Here is a 15,050-nt window from a genome sequence, read left to right on the forward strand (position 1 = left end):
CGGCACCACGCGGGGAGCGCTCCGGAGGGCGGGATAAGAATTCCCCGTTCCCCGGGACAGCGGCCACAGCCCGGCCCCGAAGGGCGGGATAAGAATTCCCCGTTCCCCGGGACAGCGGCCACAGCCCGGCCCCGAGCGGCACCGGAGGGCCGGCTAAGAATTCCCCGTTCCCCCGGGACAGCGGCCACAGCCCGGCCCCGAGCGGCTCCCGCGCTCCAATTCTTCGCCATCCGGAGCGTTCTCCAGCACAACCGCCCCTCCCCGCCCCAAGGAAGCGTAAAGGAGAACTCTGGACAATTAGAAAAAAGAAAGACGCTCCATCGTTTAATAATTTCATTTTTTATTGCACATCAAAATACAAAACCGAATCGTTCCCCGCTGTGACCCCCGTGTCGCCGTCCATCACGGCAGCCCCGTGCTCTTCACAGCTCCTCCGGGGAAGGGATCGCCGTGAAGAGCCAGCCCAGCCCATGGCGGGCCCACGCTCCCAACGGCCAGGAACGGCACCTGGAACAGAGCAAAGCTCAGAAGCAGCCCCACAACCCCGCGGTGCCGGCACCCGCCGGGCACGGCGCTTATGGGAACATGGGTTTCATTCCCCACACACAGTCGTGGGCAATAAGCTTAATGTTCCCGATGCTCTGGGCGCCGTTATCTCACCCGGGGCCACCGCAGACCCCGAATGATTTTCAGACCGCGCCGGGCGCTACCGCGGCCCCCGGAGCGCCTCCCCGGGCCGCTCCCTGCCCCCCGCCGGCCGGGCTGCGGCTCGGGCAGCACCGTACCCGTTTCCCAGCAGTGTTTTACAGAGGCTGAAGGCGCAGGGGAGGAGGGAGGTGCGGCAGTGCCCCCACTCCCGCCCGCACCCGCAGCTCCTCACCTGTCGCCGCCGCGCCGCGCTCTGCGCGCTCCGCCCGTGCGCGCCCCTACACTCCGGGCGCCGCGCCCGCCCCGCGCTCTGCATAAATAACAACAAACCGTCCATTCCAGCCCGCGCTTATTCCTCATCCAGCGCGCAGGGCAGGCTGGCGCGGCTCTCGCGAGATGCCCGCGCCCTATAAATATCGCGCGGTGCGGCGGCGCGGCCTTCTACGCTGAGGGATCACGTAAGTATGGTGGGAGCGGCGGCGGCGGCCCGGACCGGCCTGGCATCCAGCCCCATCCGCGCCCGCCGCCGCCCGCCTGACGTCCCGCTTTGTTCCAGCAAATGGCGGACGACGCCGGTGCTGCGGGAGGAGCGGGAGCGGCCCGCGGGGGCTTCCGCGGTGGATTCGGGACCGGGCTGCGGGGCCGCGGGCGCGGCCGCGGGAGGGGCCGCGGGAGAGGCCGCGGAGCCCGCGGAGGCAAAGCCGAGGATAAGGAGGTGAGTGGGGAGCGGGGATGGGGGCGATGCCAGCCCCCAGGATGGGGCAGCAGAGCCGGGTCTGGCTGGTGCTGGCACCTGGTGACTCTTGCCCGTGGGTTTCTCTGCAGTGGATTCCTGTCACCAAACTCGGTCGCCTGGTCAAGGATATGAAGATCAAGTCTCTTGAGGAGATTTATCTCTTCTCGCTTCCCATCAAGGTGAGTTGCTGTGGACATGGAAGGGATGGTCAGGGAGATGCTCCAAGGGGAGGAGCCAGTCAGGGAGAGCAGGGGTTGTTCACCTGGGGAAGGGAAGGCTCCGGGGACACCTCAGAGGCTAAAGGGGCTCCAGGAGAGCTGGAGAGGGGCTTGGGATAGGATACTGGGAAGGAACTGTTCTTGTAAAGGTGGTGAGGCCCTGGCACAGATTCCCAGAGAAGCTGTGGCTGACCCTGGATCCCTGGAAGTGTCCAAGGCCAGGTTGGATGGGGCTTGGAGCACCCTGGGACAGTGGTAGATGTCCCTGCCCTTGGGAGGGGGTTGGATTAGCTGACCTTTGAGGTCCCTGACAACCCAGACCATCCCAGGATTCTGTGATTTCGGTGTGCTCAGTGCTGACTCTTGCAGGAGTCAGAGATCATCGATTTCTTCCTGGGCTCCTCGCTGAAGGATGAGGTGCTGAAGATTATGCCTGTGCAGAAACAGACCCGTGCTGGGCAGCGCACCAGGTTCAAGGTAATCCCCTTTCTCTGGATCCTCCTGTTCACAACTTCCTTGCATTTTTATAGTAATTTTAATCATTCCAGATCTTTTTTATTGTCACATCTAGTAAATAAGTATTTTGCTGTGAGGACCATTAGTAGTTTGTTAAGTGTATTAACTTTTAAGTGTCAGTGATGTGTGCAGATGTTCCTTGACGCAGCACTGGCCCAAAAGTTGGGCTGCAAGACTTCTAAAACTCCTTCTTAAGAAAACTTTTCTGACACTGCAAAATTCAGTTGTTCTTGCTCTGCATTGTTGGGTTATCAGGGAGAAGTTTTGGGTGTAAGCAGGGAATGCTGTTGAAGAATTGTGGGGAGTTCTGACCAGAGTGAGGCTGCAGCAGGGAATTCAATCCCAGTGCCTGGCTGGTTCTGCCTGAAGGATGAACTCTGAGGGGAGAAATGGGTTTTGAGAGCTGTGTGTAAGGTTTGGGGGTGAGCTGTGAATTCCTGCTGAGCACACACCGCCATGGCATAGTCCTGGCTGGAGCACTGAAAACTCCTCTTCTGCTGCAGGCCTTTGTCGCCATCGGGGACTACAACGGCCACGTGGGGCTGGGGGTGAAGTGCTCCAAGGAGGTGGCCACAGCCATCCGCGGGGCCATCATCCTGGCCAAGCTGTCCATCGTGCCCGTGCGGCGCGGCTACTGGGGCAACAAGATCGGGAAGCCGCACACGGTGCCCTGCAAGGTGAGCTGAGTGTCCCGCCGGCCTGGCCCTGTGCCCTGGTGCTAACCCGCTGTGTCCCTCTGCTCGGAGCTTTGTTCTGGGCTGTGACCCACCGTGTCCCTGCAGGTCACCGGGCGCTGCGGCTCCGTGCTGGTGCGTCTGATCCCGGCCCCCCGCGGCACCGGGATCGTGTCCGCCCCTGTCCCCAAGAAGCTGCTGATGATGGCTGGCATCGATGACTGCTACACGTCGGCGCGGGGCTGCACGGCCACCCTCGGCAACTTTGGTGAGCTCTGGGGCTGCCACGGGGCTCGGGGACAGTTCTGGCACCTCTGGGGCACAGCAGCTCCGTTTTACAGTGGTTTAGTGGCAGTGAAGCAGAAGCTACGGCTTGTGCAGTCAGTGCTGCTGCAGCATGTGTCAGAGTTAATGGCAGAATTGTGGGGTTTGCACCCCTCAGCACTCCTGGATCTCCCAATCTGCGCGATTGCACTTGTGTGCCGTAGTGTAATCGTCGTAACTGGAGAGAGAGAGCAACCTGAGCTTTGTGGGTTCATCAGAGAGGCCCTCCCTGGTCTCCCTGGTCCTTTCAAAACTCCACATTTTTGTAACTGTCGGGTGTTTTGGAGCTGTGGGTTGATCAGCGGGCTGGTTCTGCAGCCGTTGATGGGCACTGTGTGACAGTGTGTGACATCTCTCTGCAGCTAAAGCCACCTTCGATGCCATCTCCAAAACCTACAGCTACCTGACTCCTGACCTCTGGAAAGAGACTGTCTTCACCAAGTCTCCCTACCAGGTAAGAGCATTTTGGTAACTTAGAGCTCAAAATTGCCCCTAAAATTCAGATTTCTGTACCCAAAGGTTTGGCAGCTATAAAGTTGAGCCACCCCAACCTCAATGCACACGAGGGATGGGAGTGGTGCTGAGGAACCTGTGAGGGGTTTGGGGGAATAACCCTGTTGGTGTTTCTTGCAGGAGTTCACTGATCATCTGGCCAAGACCCACACCAGAGTGTCGGTGCAGAGGACCCAGGCAGCCGCTGTGGCCACCACCTAAGGGATTTTGTAGGAGAATAAAGAGATCAGAGAACCAGGAATCCATGCTTGGTGTGATGGGGGTTGGTGCTCGGGGCAGGTGGGTTAAACCACCTGGGGTGGGTTGGGAAGGACCTGGAAGCTCATCCAGTTCCACCTTCCATCAAAGAGTGCTGCTCCAAGCTCTGTCCAGCCTGGCCTTGGGCACTTCATCTTCACTCAGTGAGGGAATTCAGAGCCAGGGCAGAGCTGCACACAGAATGTTCTAGAGGCTCATGGAGGAGACAGCAAACCCCAACAGTGGCAGCCCCAAGTGCCTGGAGCTGAGGGCTTGCAGAGCTCTTCAAAGAATGACTACAGAGCCCAACTATACAGTTGTCTGTTTATTGTGGAGGCCAAGGAAGCAACATGCACTTTGGGATACCAGCACCATGGAGGGAGGAACTGTTTCAGGGCCGACCTGAGCCAGTGCCTGGAGAGCATGGATTTTCTTGTGCTGCTTTCCTCTCCTCCATCATCCTGTGCTTCTGCTTCATCAGGCATGTCCGTGCATTGCCATGGAAGCCCAGATCCCCGTCTGGAAAAGAAAGGAGATGCATGAGCAGTGCCTCCATGATGAGTGTGGGATGTGGTTTCAGAGCCCCTTCCCCTGGGTTCAGAGCCCTTGCCCTGTGTGCTGCTGCCACACTCACATCTGTCCTGGTAGGCCTTGGTGACCTGTGCCAACAGCTCCATCTCCTTGGCACAGTTCTGGAACTGGTTGGGCCCTTCCCTCTGCTTGCACGCAGCCATCCTTTCCCGCACTATCTCCACGATCTCCTGATCAACCATCCTGCGGGAACCACGAGACAGAAAAGCTGAACCAAGGGCTGAATGTCAGCTCTGGGATTTTCAGCGTCCTGGTCCCTAATGCCACCATGCCCAGATGGCTGCAGGGACAGCCGGACACTGATGTGCCTCAGCACCCCAGCATCCCCCAAAACGCTGCAGGTCCCAGACTGTGCTCTGCTGTGAGCTGGCTGGGGACAGCGCAGGGGCAGCCATACCTGTCCCTCCTCCACTGAGCCTCAGCCTCATAGTAGCACAGGTAGTCTCCCTCCAGGCACTGGCTCAGGTCGGGCACACGGCGGAACTTCTGGTGGTAGTAGTAGAACTTGTTCCTGTTCTGCCACCGTGCGATCCAGTCTGCAGGGACAGCCTGGTCACACACGCAGCCCAGCTCCGAGGGCAGCACAGCCCACATGGCTGGCACTGCCCTGTGCCACCTTCCCTGGCAGCAGCAGCGGCTCCACACTGTGTGCAGCTCATGCCCAGCTGTGTGGCTGCCCCTCTGTTCTGTGTCCTGTCCTCCCACGTGTCCTGGTCCCCAGTGTCCGAGCTGCATCCTGATGTCCCTGTATCTGTCACAGTGTCCACGCTGTGTCCCATGTCCCTGTCCCACTACCAATATTGTGTTCTTGTCTGTGTCCCATGTCCCTGAGTCTGTCCTATCCAAGCTGTGTTCTTGTCTGTCCCATGTCCCTGTGTCCCCTGGCCGTATCTGCCCGTGTCCATGTTGTGTCTGATGTCCCTGTGTCTGTCCCTCTGTCCAGGCCATGTATTTGTCTGTGTTCCCATGTCCCTGTGTCCATGCTGTGTTCTTGTCAATGTCCCATGTCCCTGTGTCCCGGTGTCCTGTCGCTCTGCCCGTGCTGTTACTGTCAGGACCGGTGTCCCTGTGTCCTTGCGCGTGCCCTTTGCCTGTGCAGGTGCCCGTGTCCTCACGCCTTTGCCCCGTGCCCCGGTGTGCCCATCCCGGTGTCCCCATCCCCGAGCCACTGTTCAGCTCCCACGGGGAGGGGGACGGGGATTGGGGGAGGATGTCCCGTCCCGCCGGTACCTCGGATGAAGGTGACGGGCGTGTCGAGGACATAGTTGAAGGCGCTCTGGAAGTAGTCGACGGGGTTGGGCACCGAGGTGGTCCTCTCGGAGACGGGGGTGCGGGTCGGCGGCACCTTGTACGCCTTCCAGTCGTGATCCTCCGGCATCGCGTCGGCGGCGGCGAAAAATGGCGGCGACCCCTGAGGGGGCGGGAGCGCGGGAACATGGCGGCGCCCCGAGGGGCTGGGCACGGGAATATGGCGGCGGCCCCGGGGCACGCCGGGAGTTGTAGTGCGGGTGTGCATCCTCCGTGAGGGGAGCCCGGCATGGGGCGGGCCGGCAGAGCCCACAGCGTGTCCCGACTGTCCCCGTCCCTGCTCACAGGGCCATCCCGACTGTCCCCCCCCCCCCGCTCACAGGGCCATCCCGCAGCACATGGCACCGGGCTGGGAGCAGATGGCTTTGGGATATCCCCGGTGAGGGAGATTCCACACCCTCTGTGAGATCTGCGCTCAGTCACGGCACAGGGATAAAGTTCTGCCTCGTGTCCAGGTGGAACTCCTGGGATCAGCTCCTGCCTGTGACTCTGGTGCCATTGCCATTGGGTTCCTGCACACAGGGACACCTGGACTGAGAGCGCCTCTCAGCCATGGAAGGTGCCCTGCCCATGGCAGGAGTTGGCACTGGATGATTTTTAAGGTCCCTTCCAATCCACACTGCTCTGTGATTCTGAGATGTATTGTCTCAATCTCTTTTCCAGCTAGGATCACAATCCTGGGCTGACAGATTCTCAGCCTGTGCTGGAGGTACCTGGTGCAGGTGTTCACAGCTCTGGGTGTGTGGTACCCCTTTTGGAAACTGCCCTAATTCAGGAAACTGCCCCAATTCCTGCCATTCACACCAGAGTTGTTCAGGAGGGAGAAGCGTAAACTGAGCCAGCAGCAAGTGACCTTTATCACACCACAACTGTCGTGTCCAACCTGCCAGGAATGAAATGAATATCGCGGCGGGTGAAGCGAGCGGCTAAATTTGTGTCTTCAGACCCATTCCCATCTCAAGTATTAATCTGGGGAGGCACCTCCTGACAGCCTCTCTCTGCTGCTGCCCCGGCCTGAAGACGCCCCATGGTTGGTACAGCTCTGCTGTGTGTGCGAGGGTTGGCGAGCAGGGCTGGGTTGTGCTCCCGGTGGTGCCACAGGAATGGGGCAGAATCCTCAGAGCTCCACTCAGGCTGGAAAAGGAGCTTGGTGGAAAGCACAGCCGGGCGCTGGCACTGATCTGAGCTAGGAAGGAGCTGCAGTGGGTGCAGGACTAACCCTTTGCTGCTTGTGGTTGAATTTATGTATTTATCTCTTCTCATCTGGCTTTCAAGGTGCCTTTAGAGCCTGTGCATGTTCCTGTTGCCCATTCCTCTTGCCATCCTTTCCCCTGTTTTCCCGACCCTTGGCTGTGCTTGTTTTGTGCCATTTGCCTTGATGACACGAAGCCCAGGAATTCCAAGCAGGCCTTTTTGGTGCTACAGGATACAATATAATTAAGAGCATGGAAGGACAGACCTAGTAAAGAACGTATTTCTCCTTCAAATTCCTTCAGAAGAAGCTGGAGGAGGGAAATAATGTTATGTTTTTTATTTGAGTGGCATGATTTGTCCAGAAATTTAGTAAATCCACACTGACAAACAGTAGATTTAGAATGGGTGTTAGGAAGAAATCCTTTCCCTGTGAGGGTGGGCAGGCCCTGGCACAGGTGCCCAGAGCAGCTCTGGCTGCCCCTGGATCCCTGGCAGTGCCCAAGGTGAGGCTCGATGGGGCTTGGAGCAGCCTGGGACAGTGGAAGTGTCCCTGCCATGGCAGGGATGGCACTGGATGGGCTTTAAGGTCCCTTCTACCCTAAACCATTCCAGTATTCTGTGCCATTTTCCATATATGTGACAAAAGCTTGAACAAAACCCTGCCCTGTTAGGACTCGGCAAAGAGCCCAGAATCTCTGTGCCATTCCCATCTGAAAGGGGGGATTTTTGTTGTGTTTCTGTCGTGTTTCCCATCTCCCCATTTCCCTGAGCTCCCTTTGTGTCTCCCCTCCGCAGTCGCACCGCAAGTTCTCGGCTCCCAGGCACGGCCACCTGGGCTTCCTGCCCCACAAGCGGAGCCGCCGGCACCGGGGCAAGGTGAAGGCCTGGCCCAAGGATGACCCCAGCAAACCAGTGCACCTGACAGCTTTCCTGGGCTACAAGGCTGGCATGACCCACACCGTGCGCGAGGTGCACCGGCCCGGGCTCAGTAAGGCTGGGCTGCAGGGGGAGGGAAAGGAAAAGGGGAAATGGGCTCCTGGGGAAAGGCTCTTTATGGAAAGGGGTGATGGAGTGTGGTGGTGTTCACAGGGCTCCCAGGACAAGAGAAGAGATGAGAATCTTGACTCCATGTTTCAGAAGGCTGATTTATTATTTTATGATAGATATAATATATTACATTAAAATATATTAAAATATTAAAATATTAAAATATATTAAAATATTAAAATATATTAAAATATAAATATATATTATATTAAAATATAATAATATATTATATTAAAAGAAAATTATCTATTAAAACTATCCTAAAAGAACAGAAGAAAGGATTTCATCAGAAGGCTAGCAAGGAATAGAAAGGAAAGGAATAATAATAAAATCTTGTGAAGGGCCATATTATTATTTTATAATATATAGAATATATTAAAATATATTAAAATATAAAATATATTAAAATATATTGAGATATATTAAAATATATTAATTTATATTTTTAATATATTAAAATATAAAATGTATTATATTGAAATATAATTACATCTTATATTAAAAGAAAATGATATATTAAAACTATACTAAAAGAATAGAAGAAAGGATTTCATCAGAAGGCTTGAATGAAAGGAGTGAGAATAAAATCTTGTGACTGACCAGACAGTCCGAGACAGCCGGACTGTGACTGGCCATTATTTAAAAACAACCACACGAGACCAATCAAAGATGCACCTGTTGCATTTCAGAGCAGCAGATAATTATTGTTTGCATTTCGTTTCTGAGGCCTCTCAGCTTCTCAGGAGAAAAAATCCTAGCAAAAGGATTTTTCATAAAATATGTCTGACAGTGGAGCCCACAGCTCGGGGTTAAATCCTGGCTGTCCACATCTTGCATGGTCAAAGGCCAGCTCAGCATGGGCCGAGTGTGGAACTCTGCACGCTGGGATGGTGAGTTTGGGAGGCTGGGGCTGGCTGAGATCAAACACAACCTCGCCCCCAGCACTCTCTGTGACGCAGGAATCCTCCAGGAATGATCCCGGAGGATGCCAGGCACCCCTTCCCTTTGCTGCCTTGCAGAGGTGTCCAAGCGGGAGGAGGTGGAGGCCGTGACCATCATCGAGACCCCCCCGATGGTGGTGGTGGGGGTCGTGGGCTACATCGAGACTCCCAAGGGCCTGAGGAATTTCAAGACTGTTTTTGCTGAGCACATCAGCGATGAGTGCCGCCGGCGCTTCTACAAGAACTGGTACGGGCTCCCAAAAAGGGTCATCAAACACTGGGAATGCCCAGGGAGGCGGTGGAGGTGTCCAAGGCACCCCTGGATGTGGCATCAGTGCCCTGGGCTGGGGGATGTGGTGGGGATCAGCCACAGGGAGGACTGGATGATCTGGGAGGGCTTTTCCAGCCTCCGTGATCCTGGGGTCCCCAGAGTGGGGTTTTCCTGGGGGGATCCAGCCTGTGAGGGATCCCTGGCAGGAATTCCACAGGCTCTCCGGGATGCCCAGACAGCTCAGCTCCTGTGGGGTGAACCTGCTGCCTGTTTAGTCATGCACAGGGACACTGCAGACAGCCCGGTGCTGGGGAGCAGCGTTTGCATATGTAAATGCCGAACCAAGTTAGCTCTCTCCACAATATCGTATGGCAGGTTCCTTTTCCCTCGTGTAGCTCCTAAGCTCCCCAGTTAACCAGAATCCTTGAGCTGGACTGAAACCAGATTTGCCAGGAGGAAAATTGATGCAGAATGTGGCCCCTGGCCCTCATAAATATCAACATCCCTCAGCAGAGAGGGAAATGGGAATTTCCTCGCTGTGGGAATTGTGTCTCCTGTCACAGCGCCATGGAGACCCACCCACGCACCACACTGATCCCTGTTTGCTCCTGTCAGCCCTTTTCACGGCTCATCCCTCTTCCCACCCCAACCCCTGGCAGCCAGGTGAGGCTCAGGTACCCACAGGTAGCAGGGAAGTGATTTCCTGGCTGCAGGAATCCCCTGTAAGTGCCATGGAGACGCACCCGCCCCAAGGCTCCGTCCCTGCTTTTTCCTGCCTCTGATTTTGCGCCTGTTCTGACTGTGCTGAGTCAGTCACTGGGAGACAACTGCATTCCTCACGCAGAAAGGTTTGAATTACCCTCGAAGGAGCCCTTTTCACGGCTCATTATCCACCTCCCTCTTCCCACCTCAAGGTCCTGACAGTCAGGTGAGGCTCAGGTATCCACAGGTTCCTTGTGCCTCCGAGGAGGTGGCAGCCAGGGTGAGCTGTCCCCTCTCTGCACTGTCACCTGCCCTTTATCAGCTCTGGTGGCTGCTAAACCACTCCTGTCCCTAGGCACAAGAGCAAGAAGAAGGCGTTCACCAAGTACTGCAAGAAATGGCAGGATGAGGCTGGGAAAAGGCAGCTGGAGAAGGACTTTGCAGCCATGAAGAAGTACTGCAAGGTCATCCGTGTCATTATGCACACACAGGTCAGAGCCTCCCCCTGGCATGGGCAGGGGGCTCGGGGCTTCCTCAGCTCTGAAGGGCCTGGACATGGGATCAGGGGGTGTTTTGGTGGGGTCACAGGGGCTGAGAGGGTGTGAGATGGGGATGGGAGGTGCTGGCTGACCTTTCCAGCTGCCCCCTGAGCTCCCAGTGCCCTCCCAGAGCTCCTGCTCCAGGGCTGCCGTGGGGGCTGTGGTTTGGGATCCCTGAAGAGCCCCCACCCCCAATGGGAGCCCACACACCCCATGGAGGAGAGCAGGAGCAGGGCAGAGCCTGGGCAGGTCCTGAGTCCTGTGTCAGCAAGGGACCTCATGATCACCTCAAATTAGCAACTGGTGTCAAATGTTTTGGGCAAAAATAACCTCACGGGCAGGCACAGTTTTGCCAGATGCTGATTGCTGGAGGGCCCATTTTAATGCTGATCCCTGGAGTTAAGGGCTGCTTTGGGGTCTGGGGGAGAGCTAAGTTGGCTCAAGGCCAGATGGGGTCTTTGGGCTCAAGGACAAGGAGCTGGCTCCATAAAATCCCCGATATAAAGAGCTGCTGACCCAGGGCTGCTATGAAAGGGGGTGGCTGTGGCAGAGAGGTGAAGCAGTGGCTCTGCTCACCCCTGTGCCCCTCACAAATTGTGAGGGACCCAGCCCTTCTGCACCCTCCTGTCTGTGGGGTGAGGAGCCACCCTAAAGCACAGTGTGCTGCAGATGAGGCTGCTCCCACTGAGGCAGAAGAAGGCCCACATCATGGAGATCCAGCTGAATGGGGGCACAGTGGCTGAGAAGGTTGACTGGGTGCGGGAGAGGCTGGAGAAGCAGATCTCTGTGCACAGTGTCTTCAGCCAGAACGAGATGATCGATGTCATCGGCGTGACCAAGGGCCACGGCATGAAAGGTACAGGGCTCTGGGGCTGTGCTTCTCACAGGACTCTGCCCAGCAGGTGCTTTTGGGGTAGGAGAGTGTTAACCACGCTGAGAACCCCTAACTTTCTCTAGAGGGAGTAGCAAAAAGCCTCAGGATCGTAAGCATGACATCCAGTTCTGTTGTGGCAGCGCTCGGTTTCCTTAATCTCAGGGATTCCAGCAAGGGAAAAAATCAACAGGGGCACCTCTGGTGTAGATACAGAGGAGCTGACCAGGTAACTTCTGGTGGAAAGATTTTCCCTGATATTAAGGCCAGTGAAGGCCTCCTCCCAGGATGCTCAGAGGCACTGTCAGTGCATAAAGCAATCAGGTCTAATGGGAGGTGTCCCTGCCCATGGCAGGGATGGTCTGGATCTGGTCCCTTCTGGATGGAACTGGATGGTCTTTATGGTCCCTTCCAATCCAAACCAGCCTGTGATGGTGTGAGTGTCTCAAACCCCACGTGTGCAGGGGTGTGGGTGTCCCTGGGTGTGTACATGGGATTAGAGCCCTGGGAAGTGAGAGCAGCTCCTGATCTCCTCCCAACAAGGCCTCCGCTGAGAACTGCAGGAGAGCCATGGGACTGTCCTTCAGGAGAGCCATGGGACTGTCCCTCAGGAGAGTGATGGGACTGTCCCTCAGGGAATGTCCCTCAGGTAATATCCCTCAGGAGAGTGATGGGCCTGTCCTTTAGGAGAACAATGGGACTGTCCTTTAGGAGAAGAATGAGATGTCCTTCAGGAGAGCCATGGGACTGTCCTTCCCCAGCCCCAGCCCTCCCTGCAGGCCCTGCTGACTGTCCCCACGCCCCCAGGGGTGACCAGCCGCTGGCACACCAAGAAGCTGCCCAGGAAGACGCACAAGGGGCTGCGGAAGGTGGCCTGCATCGGGGCCTGGCACCCGGCCCGCGTGGGCTACTCCATCGCCCGGGCCGGCCAGAAGGGCTACCACCACCGCACCGAGATCAACAAGAAGGTATGGCCAGGGGCTCCCCCAGGCTCCCATCCTGTCACATCCTCCTCCCCACGCTGCCCTCAGCTCCCTGCATCCGCCTGGATGTTCCCCTGGCCATCTCCATGTCCTTCCCGGTGCTTTTCTGCTGCTCGAGGGCACGCCGTGGTGAAAACCACGATTCTGTGGGGGATTCTGGCACCCTGTGAAGCTCTCCGGCAAGGGGCAGGAGAATCTCCATCCCCACTGCCTGTGTGTTCCCAGATTTACCGCATTGGCCACGGGATCCACGTGGAGGATGGCAAAGTGGTGAGGAACAACGCCTCGACGCACTACGACATCACCGAGAAGACCATCACACCCATGGTGAGGGCTGAGGGGTCACAGGGCTGTGCCCCCCTGACCTCCCAGCCAGCTCTCCTGCCCACCAAGCCCTCTGCTGTCCCCACAGGGTGGTTTCCCTCACTACGGGGAGGTCAACAACGATTTCCTCATGCTGAAGGGCTGCGTGGTGGGCACCAGGAAGCGCGTGCTCACCCTGCGCAAGGTGAGAGCTGCAGGCTGGGATGGGCTGCAGCTCCCCAGGAACGCATTGCCCACATGGAGAACCCTCCAAGTGCTGGGCAGGGACACACTGGGCAGGTCCTTGGTGCAGTGGTGGGCAGGTGGATGGAGCTGGAGAGCTCTGAGGGCTGTGGTTCATTTCAGAAATTAAATTTTGGGTTGTCACAGGTGAGTGGGCATTGCAATGGGCTGCCCAGGGATGGGGTGGTGGAGTTCCTGGGGTTTAAGGACAGATTGGATGTGGCACTCAGTGCCATGGTCTGGGTGGCAAGGTGGGGTCAGGTCATAGGTTGGACTTGGTGATCTCAGAGATCTTTTCCAGCCTGGTTGATTCTGTGATTCTGTGCAATGCTGAGCAAAGAGCAGCTCTGCAAGCTCTCCACCACCTGAGCACCAGGGTGTTGCTTGGAGAACACAGATTTTTCAGGGGATGTTTGTTTAGTGGATATTCCAGCCCTGCTTCCATGAGACCAGCTGTTCTGTGACGATTCCCCTGCTGTTGTGGCTGTTCTTTCCCAGTCCCTCCTGGTGCACACGAGCCGCCGGGCCCACGAAGCCATCGAGCTCAAATTCATCGACACCACTTCCAAATTCGGCCACGGCCGCTTCCAGACAGCTCAGGAGAAGAGAGCTTTCATGGTGAGTTCCTCGGGCTGCCACTGTCTGACTCCAACCAAGCATCTTCCATGGGCAGGGAGGTGGAACTGCAGGAGTTTCATGTCCCTTCCGACCCAAAGCATCCCAGGATTCTATGATTCCATGATTCTGTGTGTTTCTTGATACAACAACAGCCAAGTGAATGTTTGAGGCTCTCTTGCCTAAAGGCAGCCATGAATTCGGTTCACGCAGCAGAAATGATGCTAAGGAAGAACAGGATGGTTGTGTGAGTGATCCAAGACAACTCAACCAGCAAATAAAAGACCATATGGGCAACCAGTTCCCATTCACCATGGGAAGTTTTAAACAAGCAGTTAACTTGGCAGGCACTGTCTTGGCCATATGGTGCCTTTCACTGGGAATTGTGCACTGCTTTGATTTGTTTGGAATGATTTATAGCTTTAATGTTCTCAGAGGAAAAAAAAGTTTGGGTCAAATTCAGATGCAAATTTGTGGTGCATTTGTCAGAAGCTTGCAAGAAGGCCAAGCAGAGTATTTTTCTTAAACCCAGGGCAAAAAATAAGATAATTCAATAATCCAAACACAGCAGCTTCCTGAATAGTTTTGCACCCTTCACCAGGCTGGTGTGAGTCTGAGTCTGAAGCGGAGGAAGCACTGAGTAAAGCAGGAGAGGGAGAGGGAGAAGGGAAAGAAACAGTGCCTGTGTCCCACGCAGACGTAAACTGGGTCTGGATCTGGCCTGTCAGCCAGAAATGCCATGTGAAGCTGGCTAAGCCTCCTTAGTGCTGCCAGGGGGATTGGTGAGGCACTGCCTTTGCAGAGCTCTTTAGAGGTTAAGCTGATTCCCTCCAGCTCAGTGTCAGGAGCCTGTTGTGTCACTGCCAGCCCTGAGCTGCTGTGACGAGGAGCTCGGTGACAGGAGGAGCTTTGACCTGGGTGCAGCTCTTTTCTTTGCCATTTTGCCCCATGGATTCTGTGGTAAAACATCACATTTGTCTGCAAGTTGAGGGACATAAGTAATTCCTGCCACCTGCTCCCATAGGATTGATTTGCTGTGGGATAATCCCATTTTTCAGCTGCTGGCCTGAGCTGCCTTTCTTTCAGACACAGCCATGCAGGCCAGGTCTGTGTGTCCCTAAATCCAAACTCTCCTCTCTGCTCTCTTCCAGGGCCCCCAGAAGAAACATTTGGTGAAGGAGAAGCCAGGTGTGCAGGAAGAGCTCTAAGGACAGAGATCCAAGCCTGCCTGGCTGGGCACTTGCAATAAAGGGGCTCCAAGCCATGCCTGCTCCTCTCTCCTTCTGGTGGGGTGTCCTGCCTGTTCTCAGGCTCCTCAGCAGGTGGGGATGGGAAAAGCGGCATTTGGGACTGGCCCACATGGATAGGGACTAACTGGGACAGCCAAGTGCCTGCTCTGCCCTCTGGATCTTCCCTTTCCTTTGCCCAGTGAATTTTTCCCACTCACCCAAATCACCACGAGGTCTCCCTCCCTCTCATCCAGCAGAGAGCAGAGCTCGTTCCAGCACTTTGGCACCAGTTTCCACTGGGAATACTGGGCCAGCCCCTGGCCTGGCTCTGCCCAGCTCCCTGCCTG

General features: G+C 56.1%; 3 protein-coding genes and 1 non-coding gene across 4 annotated transcripts; 2 read left to right on the forward strand and 2 right to left on the reverse strand.

Annotated features, from left to right (window-relative positions):
- Positions 1–573: 573 nt before the first annotated feature.
- LOC115909331 lies at positions 574–698 on the reverse strand. The gene has a single exon (XR_004061142.1). It is a non-coding gene; the product is annotated as a small nucleolar RNA ACA64 (small nucleolar RNA).
- Positions 699–988: 290 nt separating this feature from the next.
- Positions 989–3,870, forward strand: RPS2 (ribosomal protein S2). The gene is made up of 8 exons (XM_030958448.1): positions 989–1,106; positions 1,205–1,363; positions 1,474–1,563; positions 1,972–2,079; positions 2,622–2,795; positions 2,901–3,060; positions 3,479–3,570; positions 3,750–3,870. The coding sequence occupies exons 2-8, from the start codon at positions 1,208–1,210 to the stop codon at positions 3,828–3,830; spliced, it is 861 nt and encodes a 286-aa protein (XP_030814308.1). The 5' UTR covers positions 989–1,106; positions 1,205–1,207; the 3' UTR covers positions 3,831–3,870.
- A 315-nt stretch (positions 3,871–4,185) lies between these two features.
- NDUFB10 (NADH:ubiquinone oxidoreductase subunit B10) lies at positions 4,186–5,999 on the reverse strand. The gene is made up of 4 exons (XM_030958210.1): positions 5,688–5,999; positions 4,855–4,993; positions 4,501–4,640; positions 4,186–4,385 (listed from the first exon to the last, which is right to left on the reverse strand). Exons 1-4 carry the CDS (start codon positions 5,971–5,973, stop codon positions 4,258–4,260), a joined length of 693 nt encoding a protein of 230 aa, XP_030814070.1. The 5' UTR covers positions 5,974–5,999; the 3' UTR covers positions 4,186–4,257.
- A 1,757-nt stretch (positions 6,000–7,756) lies between these two features.
- RPL3L (ribosomal protein L3 like) lies at positions 7,757–14,682 on the forward strand. The gene is made up of 9 exons (XM_030958252.1): positions 7,757–7,947; positions 9,026–9,194; positions 10,276–10,411; positions 11,129–11,315; positions 12,138–12,298; positions 12,539–12,640; positions 12,726–12,821; positions 13,358–13,477; positions 14,626–14,682. Exons 1-9 carry the CDS (start codon positions 7,908–7,910, stop codon positions 14,680–14,682), a joined length of 1,068 nt encoding a protein of 355 aa, XP_030814112.1. The 5' UTR covers positions 7,757–7,907.
- Positions 14,683–15,050: the final 368 nt, after the last annotated feature.

The sequence above is a fragment of the Camarhynchus parvulus genome, chromosome 14 (genome assembly GCF_901933205.1).
Source record: "Camarhynchus parvulus chromosome 14, STF_HiC, whole genome shotgun sequence".
Taxonomy (NCBI): Eukaryota; Metazoa; Chordata; class Aves; order Passeriformes; family Thraupidae; genus Camarhynchus; species Camarhynchus parvulus.